We start from the raw sequence: 20,998 nt of genomic DNA on the forward strand, positions 1-20,998 counted from the left end.
GTGTTAATGAGTGGCCCTTTAAGGCTATTAGGCTAAGATTGGTACGCCCAGAGTCCCTCATTACCCAGCAAGCATTGCCCCCCACACGGAATGGTAATTGGTACGCAGAGAGGGAGGGTCGAGGTAACCGTAGAAATAATAGGAGGATAAACACGGGATAATTGGGCGGATCGAGACCGAGAGGAGCGATTGATCAGGATGATTTGTGTCAGCGCAAGGGAGAGAGAGTGTGAGCAGAGAGCAGGGAGGTTAAAGGTCACAGTGTTGCATGTGTGCACATGTATGTAGACTTGTAGCGTCACCTCAAGGTGAAACGCCTTTATGTGCTCAAAGAAATGTGCAGAATTAAAATGTTCTAGTTGGCTAATTCATTTCAATGAAGTGGCTGTTTTTCTTGCAGGCAATGTGGCTCACAACCCAGGGCGCCAACGTCTTAGGGAGCAGCTCAGGAATTAAAAAAAAAAAAAAAAAGTTATGCTACTTGCTTATTTGCTTGTCCATTGGAGAGTGGATCACATTGTGTTCAAAGCAGGAAATAATAAAACCTAATGTAAACATTCAACACCACTCTAAGACCAAACAGGAAGTTACAGCCGAACATCATGAAACCCCCTTCAGTTCATGTCTAATGCTCTGTTCAGATGGTATGGAAGCAAAATTCCGTTTAGTTTCTTTTCCAGATTAACTGCACAGAGGATGATGAAGAAAATAGAAAAAAAAATTATTAAGAATTTTTGTGTTAGAGGTTGAAGTTAGTGGAATGAGTCAGGTTTAAGTCTCGGACATTACTCAGTATCAGAGCGACAGCATGGAAGCAAATATTTATGAACTGGAAGCTGACTGAGAAAGAAAAAAATGCAGCTGTAAACTTTTGATTGTGTCTGATTGGAGGATTACACCTCAGCACTGCTTAAATGGCTTTTTCTCTGTTGTTAAATTAATCTGATATGCATTTGCTAATCTTAAATTTAAAAAAATGAAGATTCATACTTTCTCAAAAATATTGTCGAAACTTACTTTGGTATAGCAACAACGTGTAGCAACTGCATGACAGACTTGTCAACTTTTGCTTAATTTTCCTAAATGCACCGTTTGTAATTATTGAAATGTTTTCTCCATTTCTGAATTGATAAAAAAAAGTGGAGGTTCTTATTCATTTATTTTATTTATTCATTTTTTACACAAGACGATTTAAGAATTTGATGTTGACTTCATTTTAAAAGGCAGTCAGACTTCATGGTAGTTTCTCCACACAGTGTAACATCAGCATCACCTGCAGGATCCTTATATGAACAGCAAAGTTTACCATCTTTCTGTCATTGTTGAGATTTATTTTCAGCTTTCTTTCTTATTAATTTCTTAACACTCCTTATTTTCAACAAAATAAAAAAAAATGCTTAAAAATAAACTTATTTTAAAAAAACAAAAACTAAATATTTAATTTGAACTTATATTTTTTTATTTTTGGTCATTTCATTGAGGTTGGCATCGGCAGATTTTGTATCCAATTTGTAGTTTGAAATTGCTGAATGTGGTCGTTTCTAATTCTAAAATACCTAGAGTGAGATTAATTTTAGATGAATAACATTGATCTTTTCAATTCAAAGTTAAATGTATTTGTAATTTTTAATGTTCATTCTCAGTGGAACCCATAAAATTAAATGCAACAATTCTAGTTTGTCTTGTTCTCTTCAAAGTTTCGTATTTAAAACAAAAATCTTTAATTTACCTGAATATGGAAGGAACCTGAGAGCAAAGTTTAAACGGTGGGTTAATGTCGCCCTCAAGTGATCACAGCTGACATTGCAACAGCAATTTGTCTTTTTGCTTTCATGTGATTTTGAAATGTTAAAATCCAATAAAAAAGGTTTAGAACTTTTTTTTTGCTATGTTCTGTTAAGAAATAGTGGAAATATTGTCTAGTGTAATTTATAAAATTAAATATTGAAACATTTTTACAGCATTACACTACTTATATGATGCCACATTGAAAACAGCGATCAATATTTAGGGGGAAAATAAAGTGGGACTAAACACTGATGAAAACCATTCCAATTCTCAAAATACAAAAGAGGAATATTAGATTTTTCAGCATAACCTAACTCAAATAAATGTGGGAAGATGGTCTTTGTGGTTTTTCATAAAAAAATTCTTTCTTTCCTGTGTGTGGCATGTTTTTGAGTCATTTCTGTTTTTATGTAACATACGAGTATGTAACAGTACCAGAAGTAGACCTACAATGCCTGACAACATTCAGCATTTTTTGTCATGCTACAACCACCTTCACTGTATTTTAGTGCGATTTTATGTACTAGATCAGCTGAAAAAAATAGAAGTGAAGTAGAAGAAAAATTAAACATGGATGAAGAAGGTTTTCCACAAATAAAAATCTGAAAAGTGTGGCACACACATGTATTTAGTCTTCTAAATAAAAGAAATAAAAAAAAAAGCGTTTTGGCAAGTTTTGAAAATTTGAAAATCAATACGAAGTGCCTGCCTTTGGGCAGAAATTGAGTTTTTAGGTGTAAAGCGGGTATGGATATTAAAATTAGAAAACAATGTATCACATTCCTTCTACTTAAACAGCGAACTAGTTCGTGTCACTCTGTCAAATAAAGTCCAAATGCCCTGAAGTGATATACATGCAGAATAAAAAATAAGGTGTGTATTTATATATAAAAAAGGAAAAAAAAATTGGTTTGATCTGATCTGAACCAAAATGGTTCGCATTTTGTGTCTGCTGGGATTGTTGCGGAAACAAGAACCCTTATTGATCGGCCCTGATGACAGCACGTCGCGGCTGCTTATTGGCTGATACATGAGGACGGAACCATTCATCAAGCTGAGAGATATGACGGATTAAATCCAACCAGAAAGAATTAGGTTTTGGGGTTTCACTGCGGATTAGGGCCACGTTCCTCTGTTACGTGATTGGATTACAAATCTAGGTAATTTTACGAGAAATTAGCCTGATAATCTCACAGAGTGAGCGACGCCGCATCCCCGTCCCATCTCTGTGAAAACAGAGACAAACGGCATCAGAAGATGACTGCGTGACGCCGCCATGGATGAATCCGCAACCATTAACACATTCAAACAGAAATGAGGACCAGCCTCGACCCTTCTTCCGTTTAGTGTTCGCGTATCACCTCCTGCTTCATTGTTAGTCATGGTTTGGTTGCGGAGCTTCGTGCGGCTGACGATAATGCTATGCCAGAGCGGATGGTGGGGAGTCGCGTCGAGCCCCACCGACGAAGGGGCGCTTCGCACCGGCCACGGCGACCACGGAGAGCCGGGCCATCAGGAGCATCACAAGGATTCCTACAGCACATTCGCCTCCGAGTTCCTGGAGTCCAGATATTTGTCTGATGATGGTAAGGATCTGGTTCTCTTTGGATGAAATACAGGAGGGTATACGTGAAGAAAAATGTCAGCCTGCGGGGCCTAGTAAGAAAAACAAAAAGGGGAAACGTGCTTTGTGTTGAGTGTAAAGGCTGTTCAGCACCTAGGCCAGCTCCCTGCTGATCCAGTCTCCTCCTCACACACACCTACCACACACAGCAGATGGCCTCTCCTCATTTGGTCCAGTTTATCATTAGAAACAGATGATTGCTGTTTTGTTTGCGTATCTTGCAGGTTATCCATTCCCCACAGCTCCACCAGTGGATCCTTTTGCCAAGATCAAAGTCGGCGACTGCGGAGTTACCAAAGGCTGCATAAGGTCAGAAACATCACAGCCATTCATCCTCTGTTTCTAAATTGATGTGCTGCTGCATTTTATGGACGTCCTCTTATCCGAGCTATAGGGTGCCTTGCTATAAGATCCACTCTCCTTAAATCCTTCCCACATTTGGTGAAATTACGATCACGTGCATTTTGTTAAGATTTTGTGAGCTAGATCAACTCAAAGCAGAGTTAAAATTATACACGGTTTATTTTTCTTTTTAAATAAATAAGATGTCAAAAAGTGAGTCCAACGTTTGCATCAAGTCCTGAGGCAAATCTTTGTACTACTGCTTTTTGCTGGTACTGCTGCTGCAGCCGTGGGGGTTGGTTAGGGGAGGAGGATTTCTCTTTCAACTTGTACGATAAAGATTAGAATTTATCCCATTTTTATAAATACTTCAAGGTCAGTCTGACTGGATGAAGAGTGTCTGTGAAAAGCACCTTTCAAGTCGTTCCACAAATTGTCAAGTAGATTGAGGTCAGAGCTTTGACTGGTTCGTTTTAACACTGACTATGTTTATATCTGAACCTTTTCAGATATAAATGAAATATCTGGTTGTGTGTTTTGGGTTGCTGTCCTGCTGGAAGATAAACCTCCGCCCCAGTCTTATATGTTTTTATGATGTACTTTGTGTTTGTCTGCCATATCAAACCCTGCTAAAATTTAATTTGTGTTTGTAAAGTCACAAAATGTGAAGAAGTCCAATGAGCACGAACACTTTTCTAAGAAACTGTAAACCTAAAAATTCCTCATAGACTATTACTATGAATCTGAATAGGACGTATTCATTCATTCAACAAAATGCCAGAGTTTATGTCAACCTGATCTCTGACAATGCAAAGCCTTTATTGCAGAAGGTTTTGCATGTGTCTTTCTTGTTGACTGACGCGTCCTGTACACGTGCAGGTACGGGAAGCCGGGGTGCGATGCAGAGACGTGTGACTACTTTCTGAGCTATCGCCGCATCGGTACAGATGTGGAGTATGAGATGAGTGCGGACACAGACGGCTGGGTCGCTGTGGGTTTCTCCTCTGACAAGAAAATGGTGAGAATCTGTGCAACACCCGCAATCGCTTCTCCTGTTTGTAAATGTTCATATTCATATTTGCTATACTAATCAAAACATGCATTTTCTTTCTAAAGTAACGTGTCAGAAAATAAATAGTTTGCTGTTTGATTGACCAGGTTTGTATTGACTGTATGATAATGAAAAGGTTGAGAAACAGCAAACATGAAGCGACTTTAACAGTCAGAATGTGTTACTCACTTACTTTTAGACAAGTTAAGAAAGGTTTTTTTTTTTTATCTTAGACATGTTTTTGTTTAAACATTTATTTAACAAACAAAAGTACAAGATATATGATTAATAGAACCTCTTTCTAGGACTTTCTCTCTCAAACACAGTTTGAGAGAGAAACACAGTTTGAGAGAGAAAGTATTGTTGGAAGAGCTCAGTGCCTAAAAGCAGAGACTGGACTTCTACTGGATACACATCATTTTCAAGTCGTCTGATGGTGCAGCATGAATAAACACATGAGCAACATCTTTGGATACAACTTTTGTCGCTCCACACCGTCTGTCACTTCATCCACAAGTACTACATGACGCTGTTTGTTGCTACTCCAGTCAGAAACTATGGTGACTATGAAATATGCTTAGAAACTATTTACAAAATACTTACACATATTATTGTAATGTATTTATTCTGAGATTCGGTAAGGCTTCCTGAAATAAGCACGTATATTTTTAAATACTGTGTATATTTTTTCCTTGTAAAATGCCTTGAGACAATATTTGTGGCGAATCGGCACTACAACAATACGCAGGTTAAATATGTTGATATAGGTTTTAAAGAATAATTGGCATCAGCTAAACCAGCATCACCAGTATCCTCAAATTACATCACCACTAAACAAACTCTTTTCTTCTCTCGACGAACCTTTCTGACGCAGGGTGGAGACGATGTGATGGGGTGCGTTCATGATGACAATGGACGTGTGAGAATCCACCATTTTTACAACGTCGGCCAATGGGCCAAGGAGATCAAGAGGAACCCAGCTCGGGATGAAGAAGGAATCTTCGAGAACAATCGGGTGACCTGCCGTTTCAAACGACCGTTGTATGTCCCAAGAGAGGAAACGCTGGTGGACTTACATCTTTCCTGGTATTACCTGTTTGCATGGGGACCTGCCATTCAAGGTACGTAAGAAGACCAAAACATCAGTCTGACTTCTTTACAAGAAATTGCAGCATAACATAGTCCCCACTGCACCAACAGGTTCCATCACAAGGCACGACATTGACAATCCTCCGGTCAGTGACCGCATGATCAGCATCTATAAGTATGAAGACATCTTCATGCCCTCCACAGCCTATCAGACCTTCAATTCTCCAATCTGCTTGCTGCTCATAGTAGCGCTCACCTTCTATTTGCTCATGGGGACGCCATAATCAAGCACAGCCAATCACACTGTTTAGGAAGGAGTTGGTTGTTCAGCAATAAAAAAAACAAAAATGTTGGTTGCCATAATGAAATGTGTACTTTGCATAGATAAGGACTATCTTAGATGTATGGAACATGTTAGATTATACAAGCATCACTCATCTTGACAAATGAATAAACATGTTATGGAGGAGAAATGTGCTTCAGATATCTGATAATACAGTAGTTTCAAATTAAACAGACTTTTTCAGCATCTTTTGATTTAGAAGACAGTGTTTACACAAGCCAATGGAAAATCTGGTAGTCATTTCAGGATCCTGCTGTTTGCTGGCAACTTGTGTGGAAACTTCCTGGAATGCGAAGAGGGAAGAAAAATTACACAAAAGAACGTCCTTCCTGTTCCCTCACAGTGTTTGTGTGGGAACAAGCCAACATCCTCCTCAACCACAGCAGTGACTTGCTTATAAAAGCAGAGAAAACACAACTGGCGATATTGTCTTACATAAGCAATATTTTATTGAACTGGTAATACTTTATTTCTGCATCATGCTGTTTATGTAGCATTTTAATCACACATTGAAATTCCAAAAAAAATGTAAATGTTCAGGACAGAAAATAAAAAAGAAAATTTAAGTATAAAATATAAAATAAAATCTTTTCTCTGTTTGAATCTATTGCCTTTTTTCCTCACACAGTACATGTCTTTGTAATAATTAAATGTACTCATAACAATGTGTGTTTAGCATTACGGACTGCTTGAAACACAATAGTTACACATCAACTTCTTCTTTCTATTTCTACCTTTATAACATTTTTTAGCAGCTGTTCAAAAAATTGCTCAGTAATTTATTCATTTATTTTTTTATAAAGTCAGGTTGTTTAATCGTAAACTTAATTTCTTCTGATGTGGAAAACTGTTTTGTTTTTGTGTGTCTGCTAAAATAGTTCTTTAGATAAACAGACAAAGAACGATAACAAAAAAATTATGAGGAAATACTGAAGATTCCAGGGCATGTTTCACTTTCCTACATTTCCCATGTTTCCCTGGAACAGTCGCTATTTCTACGTCATATGTTTTCCTCCGTCACGCGGCAGAGCCGTTGGAAGGACTACCCGGAGCAGCAGCGCTGTCATGGCAGATGAAGAGGAGTCGGCGCCGGAGCCCGCCGCTGTCTCTCCCCCGGGCAGCCCTCACAGGGGCCGGCCTCTCTCCGTCTCTTTCTCCGAGAGCGTCCAGCCGGCCGTCGGGATGATGAGCCAACTGCTGTCCCAGCCGTCCTCCCTGAAGTTTGACAAAAACATCAAGCAGGCCTTCTACAACACCGGGGCGATGATCTTCGTGGCTATCTGCTGCGGGGCGGCTGTCCTGGTGTACTTCATCCTGGAGGCCTTCCTCCGCCCACTGCTCTGGGCAGTGCTCTGCGGCACCTTCCTCCACCCTTTCAAGCACTCCCTGGCTCGGCTCGGCCGCTCGTGGCTCAGCGGCCTGCAGGACACCGGGACGCCCATCGTCGTGGGGACCCTGCTGGTCCCGGTGTGGTGCGTCAACTACGGGGTGGAGGAAATGGGCAAGCTGGTACTAAAGAGGCTGACGGTGCTGCTGGTGATCGGGGCGGGGGCGCCGCTGGCTTACTTCCTCTACCTCTTCTGGAGTGTCATCGGCATGCAGGTGATCCTCGGACATGTCTGCTGGGTCATCGGGGTGCTGCTGGACTGCTTCCACGTTGTGTGGGTGAGTTAATGCGCAGAGTCATCGGAGCAGTTCCTCCCGTCACGGTTCAGACAGAAAGCCTGTTGTCAGTCAGGGTGAACAAGTTCAGCTTCATCAGCTGAGCTCAAACTATGCCAAGAAATTCAAGTTTCTCCTCCAACTTGGTCAAAAACAGTGAACAAACACTTTATTATTACTTTATTAATCCCAGAGGATAGTTATAATGGGCAGAAATATAAAACAGTTATGTACAGCATCTTAGTTTTATATCAGAAAAAATACAAAAAGGACCATAAGTTACTATTTGGGTACATTTAATTATAAAATATTCGCACTGAAAAATAAACATGTGATTTTTAAAAGTGTATTTGTTTTAGTGAGATTCTTAAAACATGGTACCCTTGAGCAAAAATACAACCGAATTACTGTAATTAGTGTACTAAAACGTTTTTACCATAATCTAAGTGCTTTTATGTAAAGTCGGAACAAACTGACTTTCTTACTCCTGTTAAGATAAAAGATTGCATATTACAATGTGACAGTTAACTTTTCTGCTAATATTTCAGTAGAGAAAACACAAAGATGTGGAAATAGTAACTAAATGAAGTAATATATTGGTTTTAGCTTCTTCTGTGCTGTGCTCTTTTAATTTACCTGGCCCTGCTTAGTACAACAACACACATATAAGCTTTTAGCATATAGTTCATACGTAATACTGTAAGTAAAAGGTTTTAGATCAGCCTCACTTCAGACTTAATGACCATCATAAATTACATAAAATATGACTCAATTAAGCTCAGATCAGAAAGTAGGTTTCTTGGAAAACATGATTTAATTTTCTTGCTGCCTGATCTAATTTTCTGTATTTTCAGTGTCTAATTGATCAAAAATCTTATTATTCCAAACCTGCCCTAAAGAATAAACCCTGCATCCCCACAAACAAATCCAAATTAGATTAAATGTTCCTTAGGCTCTGTGGTGAGTTTGAATATGTCTGCTCATGGATAGAAAGTGGAACACCGGTGCTGCGAAAAAGTATTTATAGCAACAAACTTTGATAGATATGTTTAAGTTTATATAGAGAAAATCTATTAAGGCTAATAACTAGATGGAATAATAGAACTTGAAGCCTTATAGTGAACTTAAGGGAGGCAAGAAATCTCAAAATGTCTTGTTTGTTTTATTGTTGTGCTCCTTTAGGTGTGCAGTGTCGTGTTTGGCTACTTGCTGGCCGTCTGTCTCAAGTGGAGTCCCCAGACTGAGTGCTACCTGAGGGCCCTGGCGCTTCCCGTCTGGGCTATTCTGCTCTTCTACATCGGTGAGTCTGGACCTGCTCAGGCACATTTTCACATTTTTTCCACAGACTGCCTCTTTTTCCCTCTGCGGTTTGGCGGTATGAGGGGAGTTGAATCTCCCATATCTCACCCGAGTGCAAGAGGCGTAAGAGAATGTCTTGTCCCCACACGTCCCCTGGACTGAGCACGTGCGGAGTCGCATAGTAAGATGAGGAAGTCTGGCTGTATTTTTAGCACACTTCTAAGGTTAGAAAGCACCGCTGACCTTCAAGTGAGAAATATTAAAAGAGACTACAAGCTTTCCAGAAGTGGTAGCAACATTATTGTAGTGTTGCCAGCTCAAACAGAGCAAAACAACTGCCTGAAAACTCACATTTTTTAAAATCAAACTTATGACTGAAACATGGTTCTCTGTGTTTTGATACATTGTCATCACTCACATTTCTCCTGTCTGATTTCAGTGTCTCTGACCGGGTCGTGGAGGGTGCCAATATTTATGGTGGTGGTGGCGCTCCTCATTGTGGGCTCCCTGGAGAAACCCCCTGTTCCAGGAAAAGGTAAAGTCGTATGTGCTCAAATATACTTCCAAATATGGCAAACAAGAGGAAGGAAGTCATTTAAATACAGAAAACCGTCTGAGAAAAATGTGTTGATTTGATGATTATCAGAGATAAGTCAGGGTGTTCTTCACTTTCTGTCTTTTCAACTCGCATACACTTCTTCTTCTTCTTTAGTGATAACAGTACTATTAACTATTACAGAAATAAATGTGTTCTTGAAAAACATGCAGATGCTCACTTGGAAAGAATCGTTTTGACTAGCTTTGTGACAGTGAAAAGGTCTCGTACTAAAATAACTCGGTATGAATTTGTCCTCCCGGTTTGTCAAGCACAGCCAGACCTCAGATTACGTTACAGCAGCTAGATACTTGGCCCACAGCGAGGTTTTGTGAAAGCAAACGAAAGGAGGCAGTTTGGACAATTGACCTCAGTGACGATGTAAAATCCTATTAAAAAACTGCACCGAAAATATTCACAGCTTGGTTTTCAGTGATCTCTGCCTGTGCTTGTTCCTTTTCTCGCTCCGCAGGAGAGCTGCCGGGACAGATGCTCTCTCTGGCTGCCAACACGATTTTCATGGCCATTTCCTGCAGCAACCTGCAGCCAAAAGCAGAGTCCAGTGAGGCTTCTAGCACAGGTGGGGAAGCTCCTCTCCATCCTCTTGGGCTGGAGTTGAAAAACTGGTAGCATTGGGAATGATTCATTGTAGTTAGAGGAAGTACAGGAACTCCTTACAACTGTAAGATGTACTCCGTTACTTAAATAATTGTTTACAAAAGCGCCCAAGTTGTTTTATCACCTAAACTTGCTTTAAATAGTGCTTTGTTTATTAATTTTTAATAATAATTAGGTAACCATAGAAGGAAATTAGTTGCCTCTGATTTTATTTAGTGGCATCAGAGTAAAATTGGCTGGAAACTTTTCTCGCTTTATTTTTCTTCCACCTACCCATCATGCACTTCTCTTTGCTGGTTTCTCACATAAAATCACATTAACATAATCTGTACGTTTGTGGTTTTTACATGGGAAAAAAAATACAGTGAAGACTCGACATTGTACTTGTGTGTTTTCTTTTTACTTTTTTTTTTTTTAATTAGTTTTTTTCTCCCTTCCTTCCTCTCCACGACGGGGTGCCATCAGTAGGTCCCTTGCCCCTCACGCCGGGCTTCCCTGGCCCCCTAAAGTCCAGCCTCCAGCTGAAAGAAAAAAGCAGTCGGAAATCCAGCGACATCTACTTCATCTTGCTGGTCTGGGCCATCGTGCTGGTCCAGATGTGGCTCAACTTCTGGATCCTCCAGCTGCTGCCCATCCCTGTGGCTGGTAACACGTAGACCGCTCTCATCTGCCATCACTTTCACATGAAAAGATCCCCCGTAGTTACGTATTTTGCTACTCTGTTGCTTCAGTTTGGGTGTTGAAGAAGCTGATGGTCCGCTTTGGTGTGAAGAGCTTCGCAGAGCAGACTCTGAGCTTGTGGTGGGCCGTGTTGGAGAAGTTCGTACGGGAGCGCGAAGAGGCCTTGTTGCCTGGACCAATCAAAGGCCTCGCTCAGTTCCTGCTGCGCAGTGACACCAAGGTAATGCATTCTGGTGGTATGTAGTTACTTTGTATTCTGTATTTTATTTTCGCACTACCTGAAATTATCACAAAGTGAAACGTTATATTGCACCGGCACACATTTTGATTTTTCAAACTGTTTAGTGGTCACTTTATCCACAGAAGGTCTTCAGTGGTTAATAAATCAAAAATATGCTGGGTATCTGTGAAAACAGTTGCCCATTTAACCCTCGTTCTTAGATTGGAGCCTTATCACGGGCCTCTTAAAAGTTTAACAAAGCAAGTACGTAAGAAACTCACAATAGGCATGTTTAATACGTTAGATATTGTCCATAACTGCATTCTGGTTTCTAATTGGTTTCAGAGTTAAACACCTCAAAACATATGAGCCTAATGCAATGCTTTTTTTCTTTCTTTCTAGAATTGGCACATTTTGTAGACTGTAAACGACCAGTTCATATTTGTAGAAGTCTAAAATCTGTTGATTCACATTAAACAGAACACAGAGCATTTTAAATTACTTTTAGAATTAGAAAACTGTAGTAGGAATTTTCAAGCATTAATTGTCCTGTGCATGCTTAAAGACTTTTCAGTTTTAAGAAACAGCAAAGTTTTAGACTACATTTCATCAGTTTTACACCTTCACAAATGACATCGATGACACTGTGGTATCTGTTTCTCTTGACAACAGATATTTAGTCTAAACAGATGTCTCTTCAATACAACCTTTTGTTTCCATGCATCAATCAGACTCGACACACAGAGCTACAGTCTGCTGCAAAGTAACATGCTGCTCCTGCTGGCAATGTTTCCTTGCTGTTCAGTTTCCTCAATTGCTGGGCTAATGTTAGCATAGCATGCTTCCTCTCTTTTTTGTGGTAGAACTTGTTAATTCAGCTGGCAATACGCTAATGGGGTTCTAGGTAATGGTGTAGGGACAAAATGTGTTTATTGTGAGTTTACTTTCCTACCTCAACAGCTACATGCTTTGCTTTGAACTTTCATGAATTTGTTGACTAGCGTTTCAGCTCATTTTTGCAAAGCATGTGATAGTTTTGCAAAACATGCACTCAAAAATAGATCGTGATTTGAAAACCCAATCAAGCAAATTGAAGCCACATGAGTTTCCGTAGTCAATGAGTTGAGTTTAGTAAGGGAACTCTGATCCAGTCAAATAAGGACATCCCGAAAAATAGACTTGAGCTTTATTTTTATGAGTCCAGTCGTAACTGAAGACTGAAAAACCTGGGTTACGACCACTGATACTCATCTTTAATGCAGCCAGTTTCATTGTCAGGCTGTACAAGCGAGTTTACCTTGATTGAAACCTTTATAGATAACTTCACACTCAGTGTTGCCTTGTAGCTACTGATTTGCTATTAAGGCTCAGTTTCAGACTCTCATCAGAGTTATTTCCAGCAGCCGCTGGTGTGCAAAGTTTTAATTCACAGACTGTGGATGAACCAGCCAGCGCCAACTGGAGGAGACGGTGAAGTTAGACCTAAGAATAAGAGCTGAATGGGGAGCAAAGTTTGGCAGAATGCTGATTAAATGACCAGAAACGGTTTAAGTTGAGATCGTCACGCTTGCTGGTTGTTTTCTTTGCACTGTCGGATTGTATTACCGGTAATGTTTGGTGTCTCCTACAGCATTAGAACGAACACTGTAGACGTTTTATCACAGATCACTTTTGGATGCGGCTGTGTGTTTGCACCCGACCCTCTGTGTACAGCCTTTTATGAGATCCTGCCTGCTGCAGTGTGTCCACTCACTGCTTGTACCCAAACAGAGGATGTCTTCTTGTCTTAGGGGTGGGGGTTCAGGGGGGGGGGGGCATGAGGCGACTGTTGCACATATCTCTCCAATAACAATCTTCCCAATGTCTCTTTGTCTCCTCCCCCAAGCTCTGGCATTGGCTTAACAAGCAGGTAATAAGTGCTTGTGTGTGAGAGTAAAGAATTAACCTCCGTCTTCATGTTGGTGTGTGTGAAGGAGTGAACACACCTGTTAGCTGCTCGGACTGGCTTCTTTTTTTTATCCTGCTCCATCCACTGTCATCTCCCTCTCATCTTTGTTTGATACATCGCTGCTTTCCTGCTTCCTGTGTTTTTTTTTTTTGTTTTTTTTTTTTGCAGGGAGCTGCAGTGGGGAGGTGGAGGTGGTACTTGTTGCCCCCCCCTCCCCTCATATCCTCCCCGCCCCCTTTCCACCATCTGTATCTTCCCTGCTTTGATCCAGCTGGCAGATTTGTTTTGAGAGACTGTGTGAGCTGCATGGAGACATGGCTGATGTAAAGAGGGAGGAGAGGGGTGTTTTTGATCTGCGGGTTCAGAAAGATGATGTTTTAATCATTATGAAGCTTCACTCTGAGAAGCTCTGTGAGAGTTTAAGCTTTAAAGCGCATGCAGTAAATTGTGTGATGGTCAAAAGCTCCTGTTACCATCCGAATAAATTCATTTTGTAACGGAGATAATAACTTTTACTCAAGACATGACTGCCTATCTGAAACATAGAGCTGTTTCAGATCATTTTGTTTGAGGCAGACGAAGATTAAGATTGATTGATTGATTGTTAACTGGAATGTACAGACTCAAAATAGGGAATTTGCTGAAAGGCCAACTTGCTCAGAGCAGTAATTAGGCAAAAACTGTATAAGAATATATACATTTTGCATTTAAGATACAACAAAAAAACACCTTAATCTGTGAATCTGTTACCCAGAATCCCTGTAGTGTAAGTTTTAGATTCAGATTCTGTAAAAGAAAAAAGCAATCACATGTTAGCTCCTTTTCTATCCAGTTATTCACCAGTTTATCTAAAAATAGTCAACAGATTAACTGTTTTGATGTTTATTGATATTTTACGTAGGTTTTTTTTCTGCCCTGAATGAAAATGTTTGTAAATTGTTCAATGTGTGAATATGCTACTGCAATAAACTAATAATTTATCTCTACCAGAGAAGCTTCGAAATATGTGAAAGGTGCTGTAAATACTCTTGTTTCTGTATCAATTCTTCAGTTGATTCAAGTTAAGCGTCAGTTTCTTCTAACAGGAACACAACTTGCTTAAAACTGTGATCTAATTTAAACCGTTAGTGGCTTTATGTATTCTGAGTCAGACATCTACTAAGAGTCTGTTTCTCTGAATATAGTATCACTACTGTAGCACTTTAAATTTGCACTAGATTTATAAGCGATTAGAAGAAATTTATATCATTAGGAACTTAATTTACTGCTTTAATCCTTTTTCATATGTGGTGAGTTTGTCCTTTTTGTAATAAAAATTGGTTATTGGGTTTAATTCACCTCAGTTTGCCAGATAAAGGTTTACACCTAAGGTGTCTCTAAATTTGCAGCTGTAGTGCAGCAGCTCCTGTACTGACCGCTGCATCATTAACCGTTCATGTAACATCAATGCACTGATGCGTCAGGACATCTAACAGCTTCCTCCACTCATTTGCTGTGGACTTCAATAAGTTTAATGCTTTCTGAGAGGAAATGTGATCATCAAAGGAAACACCTGAGAAACCTGAGTTTAAAACCCCACAAATCTGGAAAATAAATGAACCCTTGTTTCTGAAGTAATTTTTATTTATTTTTTTACACGCGTGCTGTGTGGGGTGTAAAATGGAGAGACCGACAGCTTCAAGATAAAGAGTTGTTAGATTTGGATCTGAGAGTCTAATGGGGTAATCGAACAAAAACAAAACGTTAAAATATAGTTTTTTGTCCTGAGTGATCTCATTACAGGATCTCTCCACAGTTGGGGACGTTTCCATAAGATCTTCATGATTCTGGGCTAAAGTCACAGCTATTTACTAACTCCTGAATCAGATTAAAAGTACGATCCATTTGATTTAGTCCTTCCCGGCTGGAATAACACACAGCTGATAAAACGTGGTTGAACCAACTGTTTTTTAAAACAGAAATCAGCTGAATCTGAAGATTGTAACTTGAGTTTAAGAGCATGAATTTTATGTTTCCAGACCTGCACACTGCAGGTTTAATAAATCGGCCACCTTTTACCTTTGGGTTTAAAATCTGAAATGGGGAAGACGCAGGTTTCTCCATGTGTCTGGTCACTGTGGTGTTGAACTCTGCTACAGTATCTTCTCTGTCTCCTTGCCAGATGATCGTGTGGCTGGAGCGATCGCTGGACAAAATCATCAGCATCTTCATCATCTTCCTCCTGGTCACAGGAACTCTGCTCATGGCTCTTCTGCTCACTGTTATGGTCAGTTTTTGTTCTGTATTTAACTTTCACACGTATCACGTCCAAACGTCTCCCTGGATACCAAAGCAGCTTCATCTTACGCCTTAGGTTCATCACGAAAGCGCTCACATCGTCGAAGTTGCCAGTAACCTCATCAACGAGACTCTTTCCAACCATCCAGAATGGGCCAAGTAAGGCATTTTTTAATCCTCTATCTTTGCTTTTTTTTTTATAAAAACAATTTCTACATTTAATGATTGTTTTTTTCGTTCTTATGTTTCCTCCTCTAGTTTGCTTCCAGAAGCTCGTGTCGTGCAGAAGGCTCTGAATTCAGCTGCTACTAATGTTTATCAGCATGGGAGAGAATGGATAACACAGAAGGTTAGAAGGTTTGGTTTATGCTAAATGTAGAAAAAAAAGAAAAAAAAAAGGTCTGACAGGCTCAAGACAACTTTCGCTTTGCGTTTAGCTTCAAAAGATGTTGGGGGATAAGGTGAACAACACAGCGATGATCGAGAAGCAGGTGTTGGAGCTTTGGGATCGACTTTACCACTCCTGGTTCGTGAAGGTGTGTGACACCAGCCGCCTGTTAGTCTGCATGTTTTCGATTCGTATGTGGAAATATCATCCGCTCGTTGCTGCAGAACGTGACCCACAGCGGGCGGCACCGCGTGCAGAAGAACATGCCTCACAGACAGAACAGTTGGCTGGGGGACATCCTGGACTGGAAGGACATCGCCTCTTTCCTGCAGGAAAACATCGAGACGCTGCTGTCTGTAAGACCAGAATTTGTATGAATTTACAGATTTATAATGTATTCAGATTAAACACAGCCTCCTCCTGCAGGAATTTGTCTCAAGACGTTTGACGCATTTTCAACGTGCATCTATAAACCTAAAAAAAAAAAATGAAACAACGGATGAGCATGTAGAAGAACACTCTTTAAAATACCTGGACATTTAAAAAGGAAACTTGATCCGTACAGCTCTAATTTAACAGAGACTATTTGGAAATCCGGTTTCCCTCTGGATGTTGGTGTTTACCTTCTTCTTCTTGTTGTTCTGTAGATCCTGGAGTCTCTGTGGGTGGTGATGAGCCGGAACGTCGGCCTCCTCTTCTCCACCACCACCACCCTCTTCACCGTGTTGTTTCACAGCGGCACGGCGCTGCTCAACTTTGCGCTGAGTCTGGTATGAATCACTGGGTGAACCAGCTCAAAAACACTCAGGGGAGCTTTTCCTCCTTTGATCTGCTGCCGGTGTTGGGCTGATGAAAGATGTTCCCTCATTGGAAGCATCTCAGCTCACACCTTCCCTCGATAACTAGACTTATTCCGACATAATCCGAAAGATTTACACACTGCAAAAACACAAAATCTTACAAAGTGCTATTGGTCTAGTTTCTAGTTCAAATGCGTTAGCATGTTTGAAATAAGACAAAACTTAAAAGTAACTTTTTAGCAACATATAGGGGCTTGTTTTAAGTCAATAATTCCTTGATATCAGTGGAAAAAAAAATACTAGTTCCAATGGTGGATTATTTCATTTAGAACATGGGAAAATATGTTATTGTAAGTGAAATAATCTGCCAATGAAACTAGTATTACTTCCATCAATATTAAGGTACTAAGTGTACTAAGATATTTGTATCATAAACTAACCCAAAAATGCTAATTTAAATATTTCTTTGGTCTATTTAATAGATAATAAGTTAGTTTTTGCAGTGTTGGCCCCATTAGCAGGTTTTTATTCAGCTCCGGTGCTGATGTGTGGCCTCTGCTGCCATGCAGGTGATTTTCCTCACCACTCTGTTCTACCTGCTGAGCTCCAGCGGCGAATACTACAAACCCGTCAAATGGGTCATCAACCTGACGCCGCTCTCGCAGCCCGGACCCTCCTCCAACATCATCGGCCAGTCCGTAGAAGAGGCCATCAGGTTTGCGTCGCGGCTACGAATAATAATGAAACACGAAAGACCTTCCTTCACGTGACGGTCGATGTTTGCGTTACAGAGGGGTGTTCGACGCCTCCTTAAAAATGGCGGGCTTCTACGGCCTCTACACCTGGCTCACTCACACCATCTTCGGCATCAACATCGTCTTCATTCCCTCCGGTGAGTCCGTGTGTTTGCAGCAGATTGCGGTGTTGTTATTGCCAAACGCTCAGTGCTGAGTGGCTCTTTCGTTGCCGGCCCGCAGCTCTGGCCGCCATCTTGGGTGCCGTGCCTTTCCTGGGGACGTACTGGGCGGCGGTGCCAGCTGTGTGCGACCTGTGGCTGGCTCAGGGCGAAGGCGTCAAGGCCGCGCTGCTGCTCATCTGCCATCTGCTCCCGACGTATTTCGTGGACACGGCCATCTATTCGGATATTTCGGGGTATGTTCGCATGCACGGCTCTGAAAAAACAACAACCTGATAAACAAATCCAGATCTGGAACTTTATGGCTTTAAAATGCAAATATTGCAGCAGGTGTTTAACAAAGTTTTTTTTAATTTGAATGGGACTTTCCTAATTAAATAAAGGTCAAACTAAAAATGTATTTGTTTACATTTTTACATAAACTGCTGCTTGAGAGAGTCCTAAAAAATAGTGTCTTGCAGAAAAGTGTTGACACGCTTCAGTTTATTTACATTTGGTCACGTTGCATATTTAGGTATGTAAATTAACCTAAACATAAGAATAGTTGTCCTCTTCCTGGGTTTAAAGGTTTGTTCGAAAACATTAATGAACAAACAGCATTTGAAGACCAGGGAGAGCAGACAGACAGAGGAAAAACAAAACTAAACAAAAACAGACATTCATTCTCCAAATTGTTCAAAATGAATTACAACCTGCTTAAGTACATTATACATTTTTATAATGTATAATGTTCCTTTTCTCAGGGGCGGCCATCCGTACCTCACAGGCCTGGCGGTCGCAGGTGGAGCGTACTATCTTGGCCTGGAGGGGGCGATAATCGGCCCCATCCTGCTCTGCATCCTGGTGGTGGCAGCAAACATCTACAGCGCCATGCTGATGAGTCCCAGCTCCGCACTCCCCACACCAGTCCAGCCAAACTGGCCCACACACCCCATGAGGTACACACACACACACACACACACGCACACACACACACACACCCACACACACACACACCTACAGCTGATTAAACCATCCCAATTTAACCGGTTCTTCATTCATTGTCCTCTCGTCTTGAAGGACCTTTGCAGAATCCACTCCCTCCGTGCTGAAGACGACCTCTGACTCAAAGTGAGGGTGTGTATCCCCTGCAGAACGTCACACGGGTCAGGGACTCGCTTCCCGCCTGGCAGGCTCCAGAAGCTCGACCCGGACCAAGACGAAGGAGAGGAGGAGGTGCTGCGATTGCCAGCGCTGTCCTAGAGCGTCCCAGAGCCAGCAGACATCCTGATCCCAAACCCGGAGCAACGCCAGCACTCTGCGTTTCCGATGAGAAGCCAATTTCCATCATCTTTCAGAACTCGGTGCCTAATTTATTTTGTAATATTGAACAAACAAAAAAAAAAACTAAAATCTTACGGTGGTTCCTTGTAAGATGATATATTTTGTCTCCAAAGCCCCAGATTGGCTTTGTTTTGCTGCTGTGGCTGCGCAGCGTTTTGAACTCCCTACCTCTTCTCTCAGGGAGTCTGAAGGTCCAACCAGGACCAAGAAAATGAGCTTTGATGGTTTATTTCCTTCTTAATTTAACGAGCTACTCAAGTTCCAGTGATTCTAGCTGTACTTTATTGATAGCAGAGCTGTAACAGGACCCGGCTCAGTCTGCTGCGTTTAGTTTAATCATCTCCAGTGACTAGAGGTCCTATTTTCAGACACTGTACATCACAGAAATGTAGGTTGTTTTTTAACACTTTATTTATTTATTGAAGCTTAATGTTTTCAGCACATGCATGACCAAGCTTTAACCCTAAACCTGAGGCACGGTTACCTCATCCTCCACCACTTCCACACACTCTGCTAGGTTTCGGCAACTCTTGTCAGGTTTTGTATTTCAAACACTTTACTGAGAATTTCAGCACTTTAAAAAAAAAAAAAAAGTTGTTTACATCATTAGAGGCTTCAATAAGCAGGCAGTGTTGTGTTTGTACAGTGAGGTTAAACATTGATCATTCAGCTACTGTGTTAGCTATGTGAGGGAGGGAAGGAGTTGGACTAAAACTAACGGGCACAGAGTTTAACTCAAATACTGTGTTTGTTTCTTTGCTACCGTTGCTGTGTTTTTTATTAATTACATGCACTGAATAAACAGAATCTAAACCAATTTAAATTTAAACACAAAGTGTCATTTTCTTTTTCAAAATGGAACCCTGTTCTATAAAACCTTAAGTCAAATTGGTTTAAAAATTGTCATCAATTTTGAAACCTTTCCCACGGATTTTCAACTGTATTTAGGTCTGGACTTTGATTAGGCCATTCTGACTGACTAATGTAATTTGAGCTAAGCTAAGCTATCATCTTATCAGAGCTTGCCAGTGTTAAAGAAAAGCACCCCCACAGCATTATGCAGCCACTATTATGTTTCATTCTGGGCATGGTTGGCTCCTTCCTACCTGAGCTGTGAATCTCTGCAGCTCCTCCATGCTGAACCGCTTTGATCAATATTCTCCCTCCCCTGCATTTCAGCAGACCTCTGCTTTTAACTTTTTTTTAATTTGTAAAGAAAAAGTGTGCAAATTGACTTAAATCATTAAAAATATGTTAAAGAACTGAGCACAAAGTTTCAAACCCATTCAGAAAGAAAGTTCAAAACATTTAAACTATTTGAACAATAAGAGGAGCAGAGCTGAAACAATGCAAGTCTCCACGGGATTTCAATGCGGACTTTGATTAGGCCATTCCAATACATTTGATCTGAACAACTATTTGTCTATTCAGTTAAACTCTGACCTTCTTCCTTGTTTCAGCTCAAGAAGCACATCCCCATGGCATGATGCTGCCATCACTGCGCTGCGTGGTTTGTTTGCAGTGTCACGTTTTCACCACCCAGTTTTTTAATCACACTTGAGCTCCTTCTTCCACATGTTTGCTGGATCTTCTACATTGTAACAAACTTTAAAAGAGCCGATTCTCTGATTGATGTTCAGTTTATCAGATCTGATGGTTTAAGTGGGCGGCCATTTCCTGGTAGGTTTGCAAACCCTTTACTTGTGACTTGTTTTTCTAAAAGTGGCAGCTTGTCATCGCAGACCACAATTCTGACTTCTCAAGACATTTCGTTAGAGTTGATCAGAAGCTGTAAAGCACGTGACCAACCCAACTCTTTTTTTTTTTTTTCTTAGACGACCAGAGTCTGAACTTCCCTCTGTGTTTGAGGGAGCTGAGTCAGACTGTGTCATCTGTTCTGCAAAGGCTTTACAGATTGTCGATGCGTCAGCGCAGCTCCAGACAGATGGACAGAATAAATATCAAATCTGTGAAATGCTCCAACAGAGGCTGCTGCTGAAGTCACACATCCTTCCAGAAGAAAAACAAAATAGC

The 20,998-nt window shown here is 40.8% G+C and overlaps 2 protein-coding genes across 4 annotated transcripts; both read left to right on the forward strand.

Moving 5' to 3' along the window:
- Nucleotides 1-2,819: 2,819 nt before the first annotated feature.
- On the forward strand, nt 2,820-6,756 carry frrs1l (ferric-chelate reductase 1-like). Its single transcript, XM_008432618.2, has 5 exons — nt 2,820-3,374; nt 3,637-3,721; nt 4,634-4,772; nt 5,680-5,926; nt 6,006-6,756. The coding sequence occupies exons 1-5, from the start codon at nt 3,170-3,172 to the stop codon at nt 6,176-6,178; spliced, it is 849 nt and encodes a 282-aa protein (XP_008430840.1). The 5' UTR covers nt 2,820-3,169; the 3' UTR covers nt 6,179-6,756.
- Nucleotides 6,757-6,827: 71 nt separating this feature from the next.
- tmem245 (transmembrane protein 245) lies at nt 6,828-19,781 on the forward strand. 3 transcript variants are annotated; one of them, XM_008432619.1, is made up of 18 exons: nt 6,828-7,902; nt 9,082-9,199; nt 9,638-9,733; nt 10,266-10,373; nt 10,877-11,056; nt 11,143-11,312; nt 13,198-13,221; nt 15,422-15,526; nt 15,614-15,696; nt 15,796-15,886; nt 15,975-16,073; nt 16,150-16,281; nt 16,573-16,695; nt 17,295-17,440; nt 17,517-17,617; nt 17,703-17,877; nt 18,385-18,579; nt 18,701-19,781. In XM_008432619.1, exons 1-18 carry the CDS (start codon nt 7,183-7,185, stop codon nt 18,753-18,755), a joined length of 2,721 nt encoding a protein of 906 aa, XP_008430841.1. In that variant the 5' UTR covers nt 6,828-7,182; the 3' UTR covers nt 18,756-19,781. The 3 variants fall into 3 exon arrangements, with proteins under 3 accessions (XP_008430841.1, XP_008430843.1, XP_017164997.1); XM_008432621.1 differs by having other exon boundaries at nt 10,880-11,056; XM_017309508.1 differs by lacking the exon at nt 13,198-13,221.
- The last annotated feature ends 1,217 nt before the right edge of the window (nt 19,782-20,998 follow it).

Source organism: Poecilia reticulata, linkage group LG16, assembly GCF_000633615.1.
Source record: "Poecilia reticulata strain Guanapo linkage group LG16, Guppy_female_1.0+MT, whole genome shotgun sequence".
Taxonomy (NCBI): Eukaryota; Metazoa; Chordata; class Actinopteri; order Cyprinodontiformes; family Poeciliidae; genus Poecilia; species Poecilia reticulata.

Excerpts from the sequence above, each read along its gene's own strand:
- tmem245 (XM_008432619.1), top strand. The coding sequence starts at position 7,183 with ATGTTTCACTTTCCTACATTTCCCATGTTTCCCTGGAACAGTCGCTAT. Across the intron at positions 17,441-17,516 it reads TCCGTAGAAGAGGCCATCAG|AGGGGTGTTCGACGCCTCCT; the intron begins GTTTGCGTCGCG and ends TTTGCGTTACAG. Across the intron at positions 17,618-17,702 it reads CATCGTCTTCATTCCCTCCG|CTCTGGCCGCCATCTTGGGT; the intron begins GTGAGTCCGTGT and ends GCCGGCCCGCAG.
- frrs1l (XM_008432618.2), top strand. The coding sequence starts at position 3,170 with ATGGTTTGGTTGCGGAGCTTCGTGCGGCTGACGATAATGCTATGCCAG. Across the intron at positions 3,375-3,636 it reads CAGATATTTGTCTGATGATG|GTTATCCATTCCCCACAGCT; the intron begins GTAAGGATCTGG and ends CGTATCTTGCAG. Across the intron at positions 5,927-6,005 it reads ATGGGGACCTGCCATTCAAG|GTTCCATCACAAGGCACGAC; the intron begins GTACGTAAGAAG and ends CTGCACCAACAG.